The 22,590-nt window shown below is 38.0% G+C and overlaps 1 protein-coding gene across 4 annotated transcripts in view; it reads left to right on the top strand.

Annotated features, from left to right (window-relative positions):
• DSTN (destrin, actin depolymerizing factor) overlaps nt 1–22,590 on the top strand; it is a 35,400-nt gene extending 12,810 nt beyond the window's left edge. For 3 of the 4 annotated variants that reach the window (XM_077750159.1, XM_077750160.1, XM_077750158.1), the window contains exons 2-4: nt 15,306–15,613; nt 19,116–19,192; nt 21,351–22,590. In XM_077750159.1, coding sequence (XP_077606285.1) covers nt 15,354–15,613; nt 19,116–19,192; nt 21,351–21,460 — 447 coding nt within the window. In that variant the 5' untranslated portion in view covers nt 15,306–15,353 and the 3' untranslated portion in view covers nt 21,461–22,590. Of the gene's footprint in view, nt 1–4,124; nt 4,145–15,305; nt 15,614–19,115; nt 19,193–21,350 lie in introns of those variants that run through there. The other variant, XM_077750156.1, reaches the window with a different exon arrangement.

Raw genomic sequence — 22,590 nt, 5'->3', positions numbered from 1 at the left:
ACCCCCCCCCCCCCCCCAAAAGACCAGCTCTGCTGCATGCCGTGATTAAGTCTAGCTCAATTCTTGCTATTTAGATACATTCTCCCTTGTCTCGTTCTTACCTCTCCCCTCCACCGGGCTGGGTGTTGTGGTTATAGGCGTGCCTAAACAGACGTGTTTCATCCATCCTCTTCATACATGTTCTGCGCCCTCTTTACCTTCCTTTCTCTCTCTCTGGAGTAAATCATCCCCTGTTAAATTTAGATCCATGCTGGTAACTGATGCTTTGGTTTTTGTTTGTTTCAAACAAAAGGTCTCATTTATTACTGAACCAACCTACTGGTGCAAAAGCATAGTAACAGAAAAAAATCATTTCCCCCATAAAACATGCCTATTGTTCAGGTAGTGATGTTTTACAGAGTGACAGGATAAGAACACAGGACCTCATGCAGCATAATATGTGTGCCATCTCTTGTACAGTCCTTTATAGACCAGCTTGGTTCTTCTCTAAGGCCTCCTCTTGGAGTTGTACCTGATTTTATTACCAGTTTTCATCCAAATCCACTGAAGAAAAGAATGGGAGGATTCTGCGTTTGTTTCTTGGCCAGGAATCGCTGGATTCTGCAAGTCTTCTGAGGACATGACATCAAACAGTCAACTGCACAAACCATGATGGCGTGGAAAAGAGAGAATGCTCTGACATCTTTGCCCATTAACCTTTGCCTGCATTTGCATTATTTAATGTTTGTTTATTTTTATTTTTGAGAGAGAGACAACACGAGTAGGGGAGGGGCAGAGAGAGAAGGAGACCCAGAATCTGAAGCAGACTCCAGGCTCTGAGCTGTCAGCACAGAGCCGAAGTGGGGCTCTAACCTTCCAACCGTGAGGTCATGACCTTAGTTGAAGTCGGACTGTAACTGACAGCCACCCAGGCACCCCTGCGTTATTCTTTAAAATAGAGTTCTAGTTATGCAATCAGTGAATCAGAAAAGTTTGGGTATGTGTATATATATTTCCAATTTTAAAAATAAGTTCTTAGAAAACTTGGAAAATATAGAAAGCTAGAGAGAACATAAAAATCACTTACATTCCTACTGTTAGAGATAAAATTCCTTTCCTTTTCTCTATACATTTTACATAGTTGAGAAACACTGTACATAAAAGTTTATATCCATTTTCTTTTTTCACTTAAAGCAAATAATGTTTCCCGCATGTTTTTAAATAACTGTGATTTTGATAGTTGCATTTGAAACTGTGTTGTGGATATACTATACTTTTCTTTGGAATTCTGTTTTTATTTGAACTGTCTGGGTTTTAGTATTCAGATTATTCCCCTAGAATAAGTTTCTTGAAGTTATTACTAGGTTAAAGTGTCAAAGGGTTTGGATTATTTTAAGGCTCTTAATTTAAATGGCCAAATTGCTTTCTGAAAGCTAAGAGTGACTTAAACAGTTATTTATGGTGGAAGATGACTCTGGAAAAGTAGGTTTGTTCTGATAATAAAGGGCCTGTATGCTGTTAATGAATATGGACTTTACCTTGTAGGTTCTTTGGAATCGGTGAATATTTTTATTTTTTAAATTTTATTTATTTATTTTAATGTTTTATTTATTTCTGAGAGAGAGAGACAGCGTGAGCAGGGGAGGGTCAGAGAGAGAGAGGGAGATACAGAATCTGAAACAGGCTCCAGGCTCTGAGCTAGCTGTTATCACAGAGCCTGATGTGGGGCTTTAACCCACGAACTGGGAGATCATGACCTGAGCCGAAGTCAGACACTCAACCCACTGAGCCAACCCAGGTGCTCCGGAATTGGTGAATATTTTAAATCTTGATAGTGATAGGAGATGTAAAGAGTAGAAGAGAAGGAATAGATTTGAAATACACGTTTAAGGAGGAGTTGGTAGGGTTAGAAATGGAGTGTAACCATGGAGAAAAAGGTTAACCAACAACATTAAATCTGTTTCCTCTCTCAGGTTCATTGATGTACTCACTGATTATCCAGAGAGAAGGCAAATTGTTAAACCAAAGGGAAATCTTTTGCCTTTAGCTTATTATGTGTTCAAAATGATCTTTCTCAAATGGGAGTAGAATATTTTTATATTGTTACATGAAGTAAAGACTAGAAGTGATGTGTAATTTTTTCCATTCAGGATAATTTAAGTAAAATTCACCATGTTTAGTGTAAGTTTTACAGTTTTTGCATATGTATACAGTTGTGTAATTACCATCACAATCAAAATATAGAATAGTTCCTTCATTCCAAAAAATTTTCTCCTGTTAATCTTTCTTCCCACCAACAACCACTAATTAGTTTTTTGTCCCTACAATTTCACCTTTGCAAGAATGTCTTATGAATGTGGAACTATCCAGTCAGACACTTTGAGTCAGGCCTAATTTCACTTAGCATAAAGCATTTGTGCATCAGCAGTTTCTTCTTTTTTATTATGGGTAGAATTCTGTCCCCCAGTTGAGGAATAGAGTCCTTTTTGTTTCCTGTCTTAGTGAAGAGTAAGACAGAAGAGATCTTTTTCTTTTCCTAATATTGATAAATGGCTTGAAACGGTTCTTCTCTCCACCTTGGTAAAGCTACTACTGAATAGATACACACCTTATTATTAAAAAGTGTCCTTATTTTTTCAGTTGTGGAATCAAACGCCTATTTGACAAGGGTGTAGACTGCACAACTTTTGAAATGTGTTAGTGTGCTTTTATTGATATCTTAAAGGTTATGGTTTTTGCATATTGATCATTGTACACATTAATGTCCCAGCATTTATTCAGAAATGAAATGATACTTATATATCAGACAGGTTTAAAAAATGATAACTTGTGACTTTTAAAACAATACTAAGGAGAGAACTTGTACTGATTAAGTAAACATTTATTAAGCAGCTTCACAATTCTGGGTAGATGGGAGATTGTGTATATATGTTGGACAGAGGGAATTGATAAAGATACTAAGAGTAGAGTTAGGGTGAGATCTCATTGTGGTCTTGATATGCATTTCTATGATAATTACTAATGTTGAGCACTTTCTCGTTTATCTGTTGGCCATCCACATGTCTTTGGAAAAATGTCTATTCAGATTCTCTGCCCATTTTTAAATTGGATTCTTTGCCTTTTTGTTATTGAATTATATAAGTTACTTATATGTTTTGAATATTAACCCGTTATCAGATATATGATTTGCCAAAATTTTCTCCCATTTGGTAGGTTGCCTTTTCATTTTGTTGATGGTTTCCTTTGCTGTGCAGAAGCATTTTAGTTTGATGTAGTTCCACTTGTTCATTTTTGCTTTTGTTGCCTTTCCTTTTGGTGTTAAATGAAGAAAAAATAATCACAAAGACCTCTGTGAAGGAGCTTACTTCTTGTTTCTTAATTCTAGTGTTACTGCTTCAGGTCTTAACATTCAAGTCTTTAATCCATTTTGAGTTAATTTCTGTGTATGGTGTAAGACAGTGGTCCAGTTTCATTCTTTTGTATATGGCTGTCCAGTTTAAAACATCATTTATTGAAGAGGCTGTCCTTTTTCCAGTGTATGTTCTTGGCTTCATTGTTGTAAATGAATTGACCATATATGTGTTGAATGGCTGTTATCGAAAAGACCAGAAATAACAAGTGTTGATGAGGATGTGGAAGAAAGGGAACCCCTGTGCACTGTTGGTGGGAATGTACATTGGTACGGTATTATGGAAAACAAAATGGAGATTCCTCAAAAAAGTTAAAACTACCAGCAATTCTACTTCTGGGTATTTGTTGAAAGGAAACAAAAACATTTGAAAGGATAAATGCACCCCCATGTTCATTGTGGCATTATTTACAGTAGTCAAGGCATGAAAGCAACCTAAATGTCCATGGATGGATGAATGGATAAGAAAATGTGGCATGTGTGCGCATGCGTGTGCGCACACACACAAATTATTCTGTATTATTCAACCATAGAAAAAGATCTTGTAATTTGCAACAATGTGGGTGGAACTTTTGAGGGCATTATGCTCAGTGAAAAAAGAGAAAAAGACAAATACTGGATGATCTCACTTATGTGGAATCTAAAACAAAACACCCCCCAACTCTTAACTCCTAGATACAGAAAACAGATTGGTGGTTGCCAAAGATGGTGAAATGGTTGAAGGTGGTCAAAAGGTACAAACTTCCCAGTTATCAAGTAAGTCATGGGGATGTAATGTACAGCATGGTGTCTATAGTTAATAATGTTGTATTATAGATTTGAGAGTTGCTAGAAAAGTAAATCTTCAAAGTTCTTATAAGACAAAAATTGTAACTGTGTGGTGATGGATGTTGACTAGACTTATTGTGATTATTTCACAATGCACACAAGTATTGAATCATGCTGTACTCTTGAAATTAATATGTTATATGCCAATTTATAGCTCAAAACAACTCTTTCAATGTTATCATGAGGACCTTCATGTTTTCATAATGTGATAGGCAATGAGTTGTCACTTATAAATCAAATAATGTAAAATTTTTCTATCTTTACAAGTTTTTTATCAGTCAGTTATGAGGATTTTTGCAAACTACTTCACATATAAAGTTCTGTATCTTTAGGAAAAAGACCATAATAGCAGATCTCATCAAGACCAAAATATTCCAATAGAGATCAATAAAAATTACTTAGAGGTTTTTTTTTTTCTTTATTTTTTCCTGAAAATACTAAAGTTTTGAGAGGGATGATTTTCCTTGGTGTAAATTGAAGAATTGTACTATAAAGGATGGGAAACAATATTTTGAAGTCAATAGTACATTTCATAAAAATTTTATGGGATAATTGTTTTTCAAAACCTGTTAAAGTAGATGATGGTTCTGAGGTTGAAGTAGGGTTGAAAAAAAAAGATACTGAGTTCTTGCACTTAAGGAGCACTGCCTAGTGAGAATCACACAAACAGTAGACAGTTAATCACAGTAGTAGATAATACTTTGATAGAAATAATTGTATTTCATGTCAGTACATGGAAGGATCGTGTGATTTAAATTAGAGGTGGTGATTGAAGGACCAAGTAAGAGTTGCCTGTCCAGAGGAGGTGATTGATGCCTGAGCTGAACCCTGAAGGATTTAACCAGGTGAAGAGAAGGATGATGAAGCATCTCAAAAGAACATGGTATATTCAGAGAATCGCCGAGAATTGTACATGGCTGAATTAAGGGGGATGTGTCAGGAACAAGTGGGAAAACAGGCTGCAGAGATAGGCCATAAAGGGCTTGATATGGCATGGATTTTATCCTGAAGAAAATTGGAAACTTGAAAAAGAAAACAGTGGAAGCATAGGACTGTTTGGCAATGTGTTTTCTATCTCTGGCTTGCCTCCCTTCCCATTTTTCTGTTTAGTTTTTTTTGTGAGAAGTGGGGAGTGTTACATTCTCCACTAAGCTTATGAACCTTATTGTTCCCACTATTTCTACCCTCCCCTTCTGACTTTCGGCTTCCCAGTTGAGGCGGGAAATGTGTTAACAGATCTGGTTAGGATTGTCTATACAATTGCACACAGTATGAATGAGATGGATTACTTTTAGCAGCTGGACATTATTGTATCTAATCCACTTTCACTGTTGAGATGACTTTTCTGTAAGGGTTTTTTTTTTTTTTTTCCTTTTGGTGGGGTTGTGGGTAGTGTTTCATAGAGTTTAGGATATTGGTTGAATTTTGTCCCTACTAAGTAAAGTATAAACTTAAAATTTGTTTTAGTAGAACTCTTTAAAATTAACATAGAATTGCTGTTTGGTCTGCATAGGCTATCTCAAAGACTCTGCTTTGCTGTGAGGTGAATGAAGGAGTGTATTAAGGCAGAGAGTTAACATGGAACATTTTCTGGATTACTGATAGTTTATGTAGTGACTTTGTGCAAGTTACAGAATGGTGCTCCTGCTGGTGATGTGGCCTCAGGAGACAGGTAGATGGCACTCCTTCAAACAATTGAAGCAATGCAGGCACATCCCTTGGCTAGTGGAACTTGAACTTGAATTTAGCTCTTGTCTTGCACCCTTAAGCAAGGTACAATCTATAAAACTATAGATATTTTGAATTTATCAAGGGATTGAAGATTGCTATGTGCTTGCTTGACTGATGTATACTAGGTAGGGGCAAATTTTAGAAAAAAGCTTATTAGCTTGCCCCATAGGCCCCAGTTTTCATCATTGTAGATTTTTTTTTTTTGACTTAGGCATGTAAGTGATAGCTCTGCCTAGAAGACTAGTAAGAGGTAGTGTAACTGAATCTTGACTGTGTTTGAGAGGACTGTTAAGCTGTTCGCTCTTGCATGTCTTTGCTCTGCAACGATTCAGTAGTTAGGGGACGAAAGAGGAGATATATGTCACATGTCAGTATGGTTTAATTTGTGGTTCTGGTTATCAGGGAACAGAGAGAAATTACTGTTTCAAATATAAGTTTTAAGCTGTCTGGATTTCTTTTATCTGTAGTCATCCACCCCCGAAAGGCTTCATTAAAAATTAGCCACATTGGTAATTATAAGCTCTAACTAGGTTTTCTGGTTAATAATAATATGAGTCTTCAGTTACTGAATGGTACCATTGACAGGCACTGTATTTAGGTGATTTACTTGTATTGTGTTTTCTGTCCTCTTGAGGTAGGATTATCATAACTCCTATTTTACAGATGATGAAAGAGCTTTAGAGAAGTCAGCTCACTTGCTCATGTTACAAGATGTGAGTAAAATAGATTCAGTATGCTTTCTCCTCTGTTTAAAACATCTTCTAAGATTAAGTCTTTGTCCTTCCCCTGCTTGTGTTTGTTCTCTCTCTCTCAAAAATAAACAAACATTAAAACAGTTTGTAATCTAAATTCATTATTTCATAATCCTGGTGCTTTAATTTCAAGTTATCTTCTTTTTTTTTTAAAGTGTATTTTGAGAGAAAGAGGGCATGAGTGGGGGTGCAGGGCAGAGAGAGAGAGAAAGAGAGAGAGAATCAATCCCAGGCAGGTTCCTCACTGGCACTGCAGCATCCAACATGGGGCTTGAGCTTGTGAACTGTGAGATAATGACCTGAGCTCAAATTAAGAGTTGGTTGGATGCTCAACTGACTGAGCCACCCAGGCATCCCTCAAGTTATCTTCACTTGGTCTCAAGATGTTAATAAATTATAGTTACTTAAAGATTATTTCATATTTTTCCCTCTTGCTAATGTTTTACCCCAGCTTTTCAGTACACCCTCCACTCCCTGAATCAAGGGTAAAAGAGCTCCCAACTTGTTGAGAAGAGCTGTACTGGGTAGAGTTTAAGAGGAGCCCTGGGCTGTAAGACCAGCCCTCCCTGCTTGCCCTGTCTGATCTGATGGTTTTAGTTGTACTTTATAAAATCATTATCAAGAATCAAGAGGCCAGTTGTTTCATCTTCCAGATCAGTGCTATTTCAAGGGTATACTAGGCAAATCAAGGTATAATAAATTCAAGCATATTTATTTATTGCAGTTGAATAGTGTATAGTTCATAGTATTAAAAGTATACACTTTACCTGGTGGATTTTCTATTATTTTCATGGGCAGAATTTAATATTATAACACTACTAGTTGTAGAAGACCATACTTTTTTTTTTTTTTAATATCAAAGCCTCTAAATCCACCATATGGAAAGATGTGAGAAAGTAATAAGCATTTGATGAAATGCTAATCACTGAACTATACACTTTATTCTGACTCCTTCCTTTCTACCTTCCCTTTCCCAGCTAGTTGTTAAGTACAATTGTTTGTACCTTCACAGTACCAGCACCCAGCCTCCTCCTCGTACTGCTCCCACTACCCTAATGAAGGCCTTGAGCACCTCTTGCCTTGCTTACTGAATTAGCCTTTTAGCTGATCCTCTTTTCTCTTTAAAAATATCCATTGTCTCCAAACTCAGCCTACCATTAGTGGCCTCTTCATCTGAAGCCAGTCCACATGTCCCATTTTTTCCTCCTGTGTCCTCCTCTCATATTGTTTGTGCCAGGTTTGCTTTGTCAGGAACTGTCGTCTTCTTTCTTTCATCCTTATTTTGGAGTGTTTTAAGTAAGCTTAAATCCTCCCTGACTACCTGCATCCCTCTGACCCCTCATTGAGTCTCCGCTTTCTTTAAACCTCTTTTCATTGGAGTCTATCAAGGAAAAATGTACGTTTTGCCAAGTATTGAAGCTTTATGTATGCTGTCTTTATCTTCTTCAGTGGTCAAGTAAGCTTCCTTGGAGGTCTTGCGAAATCTTTGATTTCCTCAGAGGAATGCAGCAGTGAACAAAAGCAGACAATCTATCTTAAGGAACTTACAGCCTGTTTGGGGAGACAGTCATTATTTAATAATCTTAAAGAGAGAACACTGAGGGTATTTACTCAAAAAATACAAAAATACTAACTCAAGGGAATATATGCACTCCTGTGTTTATTGCAGCATTATTTACAATAGCCAAGATACGGAAGCAACCTCAGTGTCCATTGATAGATAAAGGATAAAGGTGTGGCATGTACACATACACACCCTGGAATGTTCAGCCATAAAAAGGAATGAAACCTTGCCATTTGCAACAATATGGATGGAGCTAGAGAGTATAATGCTAGGTGAAATAAGTCAGTCACAGAGGGGTGTTGGGTGGGGGAATGGGTGCAGTAAGTGATGGGGATTAAAGAATACTCTTCTGATGAGCACTGAGTAATGTATAGAATTGTTGAATAACTAATTGTACACCTAAAACTAATATAACACTGCATGTTAACTATCCTGGAATTAAAATTAAAAACTTAATAAAAAAAGGTGTCTGGGTGGCTCAGTCAGTTAAGCACCTGAGTCTTGATTTTGGCTCAGGTCATGACCTCACGGTTTGTTGGTTTGAGCCCTGAGTTTTGCTCCATGGGATTCTCTCTCCCTCTCTTTCCCCCTTTCACGCATGCACTCACTTGCTCTCAAAATAGGTAAATAAACTTAAAAAAAAAAAACAATAAAAAATAAATAAAACATTGAAATTGTGTTCTGTGGGATTGAGATTCATGATGTCATGGAAATATGTTATAGTCGTTTTGACCCAGACAGCTTTTTTGCAAAGTGAGAATTGAGCTGAGGGTATTAGGCAGAGAAGGGTAGGAAAGTACTATTAGAGTGTAAGGTAAGAGTAAAGGTGGGAGGGAGCATGGCCAATATAAACCACTGAAAGAAGGCCAGGGTGGTGAGATTACAGAGTTCATGGGGTATAAGATAAGGCTGGAGAGGTGGGTAGGACCAACACATGTTAAAGAATTATTACAGCTTTTACCCTCAGATCAATGGAAAGCCATCGAAATGTTTTAAGCATGGAGATTGGAGTTGTGTTTCAGATCTCTGGCTGCAATGTAGAGGATGAATTGGAGGGTGGAGGGGATCAGGTATGGGCATGGGAAGTCTGTTGTATTTGAATGACTGCAATAATGTATTAAACCCAAAATCTCAGTGACTTGACACAGAAAATACTACTCTCTGTCATGCAGAGCTGAGGGGAGTCAGGCACCCTTCTTCTGTCTTGAAGTGTGACCACCAAGGTCATCTTGTCAGGGGAAGACAGGGCTTGAAGATCACTGTTAAAGAGCCAGGGCTAGAAGTCATTTGTCACTGTGTGTACTTCTTGCTAAGCAGAACTCCATGGCTCCCAGCTGAACTTGCAAGGAAGGCTGGGGAATGTAGTCTTCCTGTGTGCTCATGAGGAGGAAGCAGTGTGGTATACACATAATCTTGAATCTTGATCTCTCTCCCCTGCAACCACTTAGGAGGTTATTGTAGCAGTCAGATAACAGGCAGTGGTGTCTTGGGCTGGGAGAGTGGCAACAGAGATGGAGAGAGCTGAATGTCTTGGGAAAGATACAACAAATGAAAGCGCTAAGTGTGGTAAGGGAGAAAGAACTGTTGAGGATATCTCTTAGGTTTGGAGCCAGTGTAACCAGGATGGAAAGGAAAACTGGCTGGAAAAGGACTTTGGACATGCTGAGCATCAGATCTCTTTGAGACATCCAGCTGGAGATGTTAGATAGGAAATTGGGTGTAAAGGCTTTGAGCTCAGGCAGAAATCTGAACAATGTGTGAATCATTTGGATTAGATGATTGAAACGTTAAGCATGATAAAATCTCCTGGGGAGAATGCAGAGCCCTTCCTATCCACCTAACTGCCATCAGCATCTGAGCACTGCCACATTGCTCTACCGTCACCTTCTCTGACCTCAGCTGAAGCATTACATGGCCTCAGAGCCCCTTTGCTTGTCCTCAGGTGATTCCCTTTGGAACTCCTCATAGCAGTTACTCTAAATCTTTACCTAATATGCCCTCAAACCCCTGCTCTACTTCTTCTAGCTTAAACTTCACAGAGATAATTGAGTATAGTTTTAGCAGTGTGTATCTTCCATCTCTAAACAGTTAACCCTCCCTTTTACTATTTTAGAGGGAAAAATGTATAGGTTTCCCCAACTATCCAAAAGTAGAGTGATCCTGTGAAACCTTTCGTAAGCCAGAATGGTGTAGCAATTACCATTAACTCACATGGAAAAACTTTTGAGCATTTCCAGACCCCAAACATAACCTTTTTCTTAGGCTCTTCTGATACCTAGGACATATCTTGATAACAGATAAACAGAATAAATCAAGAGATACACATGCTCACAGACACAGTTTAAAGCTATGGTGTCTTGATGAGATGCTGAGTGTAGATCTGGGGAAGGAGCTTGACAGGGCCACTCCCTGCTTGGAGTGCGCACTGTTCCATACAAATGCTGAACGCTATTTTTGCTTTTTGCCTTTTTTTGTAAAGGTGAAAATCTTTAGATTTCTTTTGGTCTGCCAAAACAGGTACTAATGGCAGGTCTTTCATAAAAGTACAGTGGTGTAACTTGAACTTTTGAAAATCAAGGGATATTTGTGTATCCTTTTCTAAGACTGATCCCCTTATCTGTGCCTGGATCTCATCAGTCTCTTTAGAGTTCTGTCTCTTAATTATGAGTGATTGAGAGTCCCTTGGAACCAAATTGCCTGAATTCAGATCTCAGTTCTGCTATAGGTTACTGGCCAAGTTACTTAATCTTTCTATGTTTCAATTTCACCATTTGCAAAATGCAAATAATAACTGGCATAGAATTTTTCTGATTTGTAAGTGTCTGATAATTGTAAGTACTGTATGTATGTGTGTGTACACGCGCGCGCGCACACACACACACACACACTTCCCCCTTTTGGTGTTTTGGTTTTCCTCCTCTTGTTCCCTCAAACTCTTAAACTTTTAGCATGATCAGATATCCCCAGTCCTAAGACAATTTATGTAAACTTAGCACACTATCTTTCCTTTGCCATTGACCACCTTATGCTTTCTGTCTTTACCTCCTCAGTTTACCCCTGTAAATCTTCAGCCCATTACCCTGGACTTCTGCCCCATTCCTCCAATCTCCTGAAATACATAGAAACTCAGTTGCCGAGCTTGGTGGTCTGTTTCAGTCATTCTTAAACTTTTGCAGTCTTTGGTGGTGTTGACTCCTCCCACCTGCTCTCCCTTGGCTTCTAGAATGCTGTTTTGTCCCTTCTAACTTTTTCTTTCTAGTTTTCTGATCATTTCTTCTTAGTTCCCTTGACTTGGTACTCTTTTGCTATTTAATGGTGGTACCTCTAAATACTGGTTATAGTCCAAAATACCTGTTAGATCCATGCTCATGTTTCCAGTTGCTAACTGGTCATCTCCACCTAGATGTCTTTAAAATTAACTTCCCTGGATATTTGTAATTGCCTCAGAAGTGATCTTCCTGTTTTCAGTGTGTTTGCCAATTTTCCTTCACAGTCTTCGATGTTAATTTCCTTAAGCAGAAGTGTCTGTAGAATTCCTTTCATCAGAAACCTTCCATAAACCTCCTTTCTGATAGAGAAAAGCTCAACTTTCTCCTTACTGAGGCATTTAAAAGTTCCTCTATAGCTGGATTTGGCTGAGATTAGTTGCATTATAATTGCAGAATACATATTTACTTTGTTTTCAATTACCGGTACGTGATTAATGATTTATTTCCAAGTCAGAATTTAAAGTGTTGTTTGAGGTAATTCACTTAGATATTGATAAGTACATTCAAATGATTAGTTGTACACAAGACTGCCAGTGTTTCCTTCATGCTTTTAAATATGGGTTGGTCAGTTGTGATTTACGGATCAACATATGGATTAGGGAGTTAGAGGAATTGGAGGCTCTTTCTGGTATTCATTAATCTTTATTACTTTGAACATTTTATTCATCTCTATTCAAAAAAGCAAAATAAAGTTTCTTTTTTAACTGAGACGAACTGTTGAAGATCAGAACCATACTACTTTTAAAGCATAAAAGAAAGTTTAGGAAAATTGCTTTTTAAAAGTCAGAAAGTGATAAAATTGTATAGTTTTTGAGGTAGTTTTGTAGTCTTAATTTTCTATATCTACAGCTTCATTAATTTAGAGTGAAATGTTTATAAACAAAATGGATTAGATTAGATAGGATTGAAATAGATTATGATTAGATACAGATTAGATAGGCTTGAAGTGTGTTAGACCTTTTTTAAAAAATGAGATGACTAAATGGCTCAATTACTCCATTATTAAGTAAATGCTAGAATCTTAGTGTATTTTAATCCCCAGAATTCCTGTGTACAGTTTTTAGTAATATCTTTATTACTAAGATATAATTCACATATCATAAAATATAATTCAGTTGTTTTTAGTATATTTAGAGTTATGCATCCGTCATCACTGTCAAATCCCAGAGCATTTCATCACATCACAAAGAGACCCCCGTGCCTGTTAGTGGTCACTCCTCATTCATTTTTCCTCTTAAGCCCCTGGAAACTACTGATCTGCTTCCTGTCTGTGGATATGTCTATTTTGGACATTTCATAGAAGTAGAATCATTCAATATGTGGCATTCTATATCTGGTTTCTTTCACTTAGCATAATGCTTTTCAAGGATTATCCATGTTATAGCATGTAATGCTACCTTATTTTTTATGGCTGAATACTCCTCCACTATATGGATAGTACCACATTTTGTCCATCAGTTGATTAACATTTGGGTTCTTTCTACCTTTTAGCTATTATGAATCATGCTAATCTGAACATCTATGTAAAAGTTTTTTATATTTTATTTTTTAAAAATTTTTTATGAAAATATATGTGCACAATTGGGGTAGGGGCAGAGAGGAAGAGTGAGAGAATCTTCCATGCCCAGCTACATCTCAGGACCATGAAATGATGACCTGAGCTGAAACCAAGAGTCAGACACTTAATCTACTGAGCCACCCAGGTTGCCCCAGTGTACGGGTTTTTATATAGACATATGTTTTCATTTCTGTTGTACATATACCTACCTAGGAGTGGCATTGATAGGTATTAACTCTATGTTTAACTTCTTGAGAAACTTCCAAACCGTTTCCTGAAACAGCTACACTGTTTCACAATTCTGTCAGCAACATAGAAGTGTCCTAGTGTTTCGACAGCCTCACCAGCGTTTGTTACTGCTCTCTTTTATAGTCATCTTAATGGGTGTGAAGTAGTAGTTCCTTGTGGTTTTGATATGTATTTCCCTGATGGCTAATGATGTTGCACACTTTCTCCAAGTGCTTACTGACCATTTTTGTATCTTTCTGGCAAGGTCTATTCAGATCCCTTAACTATTTTTAATTTGGGTTGTCTTTTAATTTTTGAGTTATAAGGGACCTTTATAATATTCTGGATACAAGTTCCTTACTGGATATATGAGTTGCAAATATTTTTCTCCCCATATGTGGGCTGTCCTTTCATCTTATATGCAGTTTTATTAATCATATTACTTGACATTAATTTTGGGTGTCATTAATGTTTTTTGCATTGTTTAGTTTTTAAATTGTTAAGTTATAAATCTTGCTTTAGAAAAGCTAACATGCAAACCAAAGTAGTTAATTAAGCATTAAAAATTATGGCTCTAGTGAAGTTAACATAAATAGAACATTTCTTAAAGAAGATAAAAAGATTAAGAAGTGGGTTTAGATCTTCTGCTCTGAAGATTATGTCACTGCTTCCTCATTTCAGAATAGTAAGTATAACATGGTAAAAGGTTTATTTTTCTGGTCAGTATGATCTTAAACTATCTTTTTTCTATAGCAGTTAACATTTTCTTAACCTTTTTAAAAATTGAGACATAAAAGACATACAACATTGTGGAAGCTTAACATCTACAAGGTATTGATTTGATACATATATGTATTGCAGTCTGATGATTACATTAATACCGTTATCTTGTCGCTTAATTATTGTTTCTTTTCTGGGGTCAAAACAATTAAGGTCTAGTTTCTTAGTTTTAGTTATTCTGATCTTAATTTAAAACTTGAAGATTTTAGGGGTGCCTGGGTGGCTTTTTCACTTAAGCATCTAGCTCTTGATTTCGGCTCAGGTCAGGATCTCACGGTTGTTGGGATTGAGCCCTGTTAGGCTCTGTGCTGACAGCGCAGAGCCTACTTGAGTTTCTCTCTCCATCTCTCTCTGTCCTTTCCCTGCGAATGTGCTCACTTGCCCTCTCTCTCTCAAATAAATAAATAAAACTTAAACTTGGAGATTTTGTGAGTGAAATCTTAAAAGCATATGACTAATATGTTACTGATTTATTAATCACATGATTTTGAAATGTGAGTAGAACAAAGACTTTTTAATTCCTCTTTTATTAGAGAAAGATATGCTGGAGGGATGGAACTTTCCCAACTCAGCCACTCTGTCTATCTAATTTGCATTATGAAAAGAATTTTGGGTATCATTAATACCCAAACTGGGGAGATGACAACTCCCAGTCAGGGCTCTGAACAACCTCTTTATTTTTTTTTTTTTTATTAAAAATATTTTTTTAATGTTTTATTTATTTCTGAAAGAGAGATAGCATGAGCAGGGGAGGGTCAGAGAGGGAGGGAGACACAGAATCTGAAACAGTGTCCAGGCTCTGAGCTAGTTGTCAGCACAGAGCCCAATGCGGGGCTCGAACCCACTAACCGTGAGATCATGACCTGAGCCAAAGTCGGACACTTAACCGACTGAACAACCTCTTTAAAAAGAAGAGAACCCAGCACCTCCAGGAAGCATCTTTTTCTAGGTTTTAGGGTTGGAAGGACTGTGGTTGTTCAGTCTTCTCTTACTACCTTATAATAGTGATGAATAGTTTATGTAATCTTTTTAAAAGTTTAATCCCTGAAATTAGTGATTACAGCTTAGATTTTGCTTTTCTCTTGGATGATGAGTTCTTAAAAATTTGAAGTGTGTACCGATCTATAACAAAAAGTTACATAGTGTTTTTATGTTTGTCACAACAAAAGTTGTAAGCTTTTCTTCTGATTTTTTACTCCCATTATAGGCCTCAGGAGTACAAGTTGCAGATGAAGTATGTCGCATTTTTTATGACATGAAAGTTCGGAAGTGCTCCACACCAGAAGAAATCAAGAAAAGAAAGAAGGCTGTCATTTTTTGTCTCAGTGCAGACAAAAAGTGCATCATTGTAGAAGAAGGGAAAGAGATCTTGGTTGGAGATGTTGGGGTAACCATAACTGATCCTTTCAAGCATTTTGTGGGAATGCTTCCTGAAAAAGATTGTCGCTATGCTTTGTATGATGCAAGCTTCGAAACCAAGGAATCCAGGAAAGAGGAGTTGATGTTTTTTTTGTGGTAAGCATCAGAAATATCAAGGCTCTGTAAAACTCAGAGTTAATCTCATTGTTAGCGCTTGGAGAACCAGTTCCCAGTGCCAAAATGATTTTCAGTCAAGCTATCTGCAGTCATTCTCATTTAATTTTTATTTATAAGGTTTCATAATGTCTTAGCTGGATTGATGTTTGTGGGATGAAAACTAAATTTTAACAACTCTTTGTGTATTTGAAAGAAGATGACTTTTAGTAGTTGATTTTTTTTGGTAGGAGAGGGGACAGGAATTAGATTTTATGTATTCTCTGACCTCATTTTTTAAAAAATATTTTAAATGTTTATTTACTTTTGAGAGAGAGAGAAAGAGTGCAAGGAAGGGACACAGAGAGGAGGAGACAGAGGATCCAAAGCAGACTCTGCACTGACACCAGAGAGCCGGATGTGGGGCTCGAACTCATGATCCATGAAATCATGACCTGAGCTGAAGTCAGACATTTAACTGACTGACTGAGCCACCCAGGTGCCCCTGAACTCACTTCTTATAAGCTAAAATTTCTCTAAAAATCTTAGAATCCTGAGGAGACAGTTTACCCCACAGAAATCCTTCTGCAACATGCCTTGCCAGGAACCAGCTACTCGTTAAATCACCCATCCCTGTGCCTCTGTGGTTTGCTACTTTTACAGTTGGTACTATTCTTACAACTGTAATTAGCTCAGTAGGGTAGCCACTAGCCACTGTGGCTATTTAAATTTAAAATAATTAAAATCAAATACATTTTAAAATTCTGTTTTGTCGTTAAATTGCCACATTCCAAATGCTCAGTAGCCACATAGTTAGCCGGCTAATGGTCACTCTACTGGGTAGCACAGAACATTTCCATCATTTCAGAAAGTTTCATTGCACATTGTTCTAAATGCTGAAAAAGTGTCATAAGATGATTTATGTGGCCTTTTTCTTGAAAGCCTGTTTAAATTTGTTATTCAGGTCTTTTCAAGTAAGTTTTAGGTTAAGCTTGAATTAAAAGTCACACATTTAGTTGTATTATACCACATTCCTTGGTAAGGAATTCTTCCACAGAATATTCCTTAGCTTCCGTTGGAAAGGAGAATGGTGACAGCCTTTGATTGTGGGGGAGTGAGGATCCTCTTGATACTTTTGCCTGAGCCGGGGCAAGGCGAGGAGGGACTTAGCTCCTAACTGTGTGCCACCAATGGCTTCGGATATGGAGCTAGGAAGTAAAAAGAGTTCTGATTTAAAGGAATGTAACTCTAGATTGCTCCTCAGGTACACACTTCAGCAAGCCTTTATTAAACTAGATTAAACCAAGATGCTTTGTGGTATATAAATACAGGGTCACGGTGCTTGTTTGGGGGCAGCTTTTTGTTCTGTAAGCCTGACAGCCACGGATATACATAGATACATAAGGATAGTAGCTAATTAGACTTCAGGTGAGCACATTCCTGATTTGGAATTTTATTCCTACTACATTCCAGGTATTGTGTTAGGGCCTGGGAAAACAGCTGTGAGGAAAACAGGTCAAGCCTCTGCCCTTCTAAGATTTACAGCTGAGTGGTAGAGATGGCTGCTAAAGGATTAGGCTTTTAAATTGGTGACCATTTCCTTCATTTGCACTACTTTTTCTTTGGTTTTTATACTTTTTTACCCCACTGTGAAAATAATACATCCTTATTAAAGAACATTTGGGAAATATTTGGAAAGAAGAAAAGGAAATTCATTGTTAATGTAGTGTTTTGTTTTGCACTGCTACTTTAAGAAAATGTAAAACTGTATAGGAGTTTCCCATAGCAGGCTCTGTTTAGGAAATGGCTGTTAAGGCATTTTATTTTTTATTTTTTTAATGTTTATTCATTTTCACAAGAGAGAGCACAAGCAGGAGTGGGGCAGAGACAGAGAGGGAGACACAGAATCTGAAACAGGCTCTAGGCTCTGAGCTGTCAGCACAGAGCCCGACGCAGGGCTCGAACTCTAATGGTGAGATCATGACCTGAGCTGAAGTCGGACACTTAGCCGACTGAGCCACCCAGGCGCCCCTTAAGGCGTTTTAAAAACCTCATTAGAGGGCACCTGTGGGGCTCAGTCGGTGAAGTGTGAGACTCTTGATTTCAGCACTTGTCAGGATCCTGCCGATCGTGGGATTGAGCCACTACTTGAGATTCTCTCCCTCTCTCTCTGCCCCTACCCCATGCGTGCCTCCGCTTTCTCAAAATTAACTAAATATATGTCTGGTTAGAGTAAAATCAGAACAGCCAATGCCTTTTCCTGTCCCTGACCTATTTTGCATGAAGAAAGAACCCATGTAAGTTTGCAGCTCAAGCAATTTCCAGACCTAAGGTGGTGGTTATGGCTCTGCCTCCCTCCTTGGAACTTCAGGTTGGGAGTAATAAGCACCTGAGAGACACAGAAACTGCTTTTCCTGGTTCCCAAGAATAGAAACTGCCCTATGTAGGAGGAGTAGATTAGGTGAGGTCCACACCAGCCTTTATTGCTAATGACTGTGGAATGGCCTAGAAATATGGCAGCTGAATGCAAGCATTGGGTATTTAAAAGTATTTAACTATACTCCCATCTAGGAGTGTATGTGGGTGGTGTGGAGTGGAGGCGGGCCTGGGGCTTGATGGTGAAGTGGGAAATGATGCGTTCGTGAACAAGCAGTTTGGATAGGATGAGAGTTTTCTGTCTGTCCATATTTCTGTTATTTTTCGATATTGCTAGCCAAGAAAGTAGTGAAACATATGCTGTGCTTTCCAGAATTCATTCAAGAGGAGGGAGACACTAACATTTTTGTAAATACAAGATAATAGTAATATTAACAATTAAGGCATATTAATGCTGAATTGCTTATGCTTTACAAAAATCCTTGTGACCTCTTTTATTATGTGAGACTAAGATGGAAAGCAAGTACTTTTGTTTGGTCATAACTTACTGTTGGAATAGACATGAATGAAGAGACTGGCAAGGGGTAAAAAGGGAACTTTTCCTTTGTTTTCTAAAAAAGCATAGATTACAAATAATCTGAAGCAAAAATGCTAGAATTGCTAGCATTTCTTAATTCGGGGTGGCAAATACTTGATTTACACATTATTCTCTCTACTTTTCTGTATTTTGAAACTTTTTTCTAACCAGAAGGAGTTAAAACCTTGCATAAAGATGGTTGTAATTAGCCTGAACTTACTGATAAAAATGTGGGAAAAATTTTAAAGAAAACAAATTGGGTAATACAGTCAATTATCCAGTGTTGGTTTTTTTTTATTATTATTATGGACTGTTAATCTGATCTTGAATCAGTGGTTCTGATTTTTTTCCCACCTTACTCAGCCTGAGCCATTCTGTGTATGCCTGTCTGTGACAATCTTGAAGGAGTTGGGGACACAGAAAAATTGGGTAGTTAGTAAAACTCTCCAGGAGATTCTGAGGATGTTCCCCCATCACTGATGCAAATGTTTAACACAGTGTAAATTGTACTTTCTCTAAACCTTTTTTCATTCTTGGCATCTTTTTATCTAGGGCACCGGAACTAGCTCCACTGAAAAGTAAAATGATCTATGCAAGCTCCAAGGATGCAATCAAAAAGAAATTTCAAGGTATGGATTAGATTTACTTCCAAATATTTAGAGGTTTCGTAGTCCTGGAATGGGGGGCTACATCATTTCTAAGAAGCACCTTGTTTCCTTTGGAGAGTCTTGGTGACAAAGAAGACAGGTGCTGCCTGTTTTGAGAAAAAGCCTGGAAGATTGAACCCTGCTCTCAGCATGTCTTCTGCCTTATGCTGGTCATTCTGGGTCTGAACAGCCTGTCTTAAAAGCCTTATTCTCGGGGAGGGAGGAAGGGAGCACACAAAAAAACCAAAACACCTTATTCTCTGGACATTGCACACATAGGACTTGTTTAGGCTGGTTTTAAACCAGTTTGGGATGCTGCTGAGTCTCTCACATGGCATGGTTTATGTTGGTCATACTAAGTAATGAATTTATTGCCTTTGAATGTGTTGACATCATGAAGTTGCATAAAAGAAACATTCATAAATGAGAAAGGATACTCTTTAGCTTTACTTTGGAATGGTACGATTTTAGGTAATTGTCTTATCTGTGTCCAAAGGAAAGTGCCCTTCTTGAACTGGCCAGTTATCTTTGACTTGCCACTGGGTGATTGGGATCCTGATGAGATGGCCTGACCATACTTACTACCTCCAGCCAGGAGGAAATGTTGGTATGATGCGAAGAGCATGGGGCAAATGCCCAAAGGCCTGCAATGAGGGCTAAGCTTGTAATCTAACTGCTGTGTGACCCTGGCCCAAAACGCTTAACCTCCTTTGACCTTGATTCTCTCCGCGGTAGAATGGGAAGCTTGGTCTGGATTGTGTAAGCTCAGTTTAAGAGGTTGCCCCACCACCTTCCTTGCTGTGGCTAGCTCCAAATAGCTGGGCGAGCCAAGGTCATAGGGCTTGGCCCAGTGTGGTTTTTGTTTTGTTTGACCATGGCTGGCTTCTGTATTCTTGTAGTAGAACTGATTTGCTCTAGCTTGTTTTACTTCGGAAAACAAAATTCTCACCCTTTTCTTGAAACCTGCTGCTGCATAGTTCAGGCCTGTCAGATTCTACAGGCATTTGGGTTGATGTTGGGCCACTCCCGGAAGTGTGTTCACTGATTGGTTAACTGATGTTTTAACACGACTCCTTAATATTCCACAATGCAACTGAAAAAGATTGACAATGGATTTCTCACCATCCGTATTCTCTGTTGTCTTTCAATAAAGGAAATGGAGTTGCTATATAGGCTTGATCTGGTGATGTTAAAGATGGTCACCTTGTTGCTTTTCTTCCCTAGTGAAACCATCACTGGCTTTCTCCACTCAGTCTAAATGGTCCAAAGGCTGACCTGCTGTACTTTCTGCAGCTTAAGAAATGGTCTTACAATTATGAACAATCAGAAACCATGCAGCTGTTTGAAAGATAGCAGCTGTTTACAGAGAAGCTACTGTATGTAATTCCCTAAGTGAGCTCCTTCTGCAGTGTGGTGATGTAATTTTTCTGAGAAAGCAATCAGTAACACATTTTACATAGTTTTTATTGTGACTGATTTCTCACACGTATAGTATAAATACCATTGGAGAGCTAACTTTTCTAGAGCAAAGGAGATGCTGGTTGTAAATACTCTTACTCTTCAGTGTAGTTGACTAAAATCAACTGTGCAATCAAAACACTGAATTCATATTTTTTACTTGCATTTTAAAAAACAAGAAAATTACTAGACCTGCTTTTTAAATTTTTATTAAAGTACAACATAGCTATAGAAAAGTATACATCATAAATTATTGTAGAACTCAGTTTTCACAAGCTGAACAAAATGGTGGTTTCTTGATTTAACAACCAGCACCCCAAAAGTCTCCCTTGTGTTGCAGTCACACCACTTTCTCTTACTCCTTCCTCCACGTGGAACCAGCACCCTTGCTTCTAGCAGCATAAATAGCTTGGCTGATTTTCTGTTATACATAAAGAATCATCTAGAATGTATGTTTTTATAAAGTTTGGCTTCCTTTAGTCAGCGTTCTGTTAGTTATTCATTTTGATGCATGTAGTTAGAGATTATTGATTCTCCGTACTGTGAAGTGTTCTGGTGTTTGTACATACCACAGCTTGTCTGTCCATGTTAGAGCTGGTCCTTTAAAACAGTTTCTGTCTTAGAGAAATAGGTTACATTACTGCCATAATTCTTAAACAGAATTGTTGTTTTTCCTCCCTAGGCATAAAACACGAATGTCAAGCAAATGGGCCAGAAGACCTCAATCGGGCTTGTATTGCTGAAAAGCTAGGTGGATCCTTAATTGTAGCTTTTGAAGGATGCCCTGTGTAGACCACCATTCAGTGCCACAAATCGAAAGCTTCCATGTGTAATGTTAGCCTCTTGCTATATAAATGTTAGGCCACGGTCTCACTGAGGGGGAGCTGTCTTGTCATCTGTTAAGAGTAAATTAAGTCTTTTATACACATGTGCAGGTGGCCCTTTAAATAAATCTAAAGTCTAAAGTTTTATTGGTGTGAAATTAAATTCTTATTGGCCAGATGCCTGTTTTGATGGGTTGGCTTGTAAAGATTTTTGTTAAACTCATGATTTTTAATAATGCAGTTCACGAAACAGTACAAGGCCATATGAAGAGAATTATTGCATCTTTGTAACCTCAGCAGTTACTTTGTTTCTTTGCTTAGAGAATTGGTCATAATCTGGTTATAATTTTGGCCCAAATTCTTTTATTCTCTCTTGAGCTAAACTGCATAATAGAAAGTAAATCTCCTCACCATATGTAACAGCACTAATATACTAACTACAGTAAGACTAAGTCAGGCAGTCTTTTAATTCTAGCAGATGTGTGATGGAGACTGCCTCAGAATTGTGCACATTTCTAACCAGCGCTGATTTTGCAAAGCACTATTTTGAGCACGCAGTTGGAATGCAGGAAGCAGCTCTCTGCACCTGCAGTGAGCTCTCCATTCCCTAGGTCGGAGACTGCTCTGAGAGTGACCTCGTATCTTGGAAATAAAATCATGGTGTGTCCTCAGGAGAATGTGCAATACCTTGTAACAACTTCATTCTAATGCAAATTCAGGCTCCATTGTAAAACACCTTGCTAATGAAAATGATAAAATGGTGTATTGACAAGCTGGGACACTTGTGACGTCTTTAACTGTGTCTCCTTCAATATTGTGTTGCTTCTGGTACATTAAAGTATAGAAGAACATTAGGTATATGTTTCTGCTGGGGCCTGGGAGAACTTCCAAATGTCCTAGAGCAGTCTGTTGATTGTATGTGAGATGGGGAGCAGGTATAATGGAGGACACCCACAGGAAGCCACTGCCTGATGACACTTGGAAGTGATTGTCTTTACCATCATAGGCATAACACTTTGAACAATGTAGAGATGCACACAGTTGGACTTAGAAGTAGCAGTATTGGCTTTATGTAATAAAGGAAGCATTTTTAACTTA

This window comes from Crocuta crocuta, unplaced genomic scaffold, assembly GCF_008692635.1.
Source record: "Crocuta crocuta isolate KB4526 unplaced genomic scaffold, BGI_CrCroc_1.0 scaffold209, whole genome shotgun sequence".
NCBI lineage: Eukaryota > Metazoa > Chordata > Mammalia > Carnivora > Hyaenidae > Crocuta > Crocuta crocuta.
The sequence above is the reverse complement of the archived record's forward strand: the minus strand, read 5'-3'. Positions and strand labels throughout refer to the sequence as shown.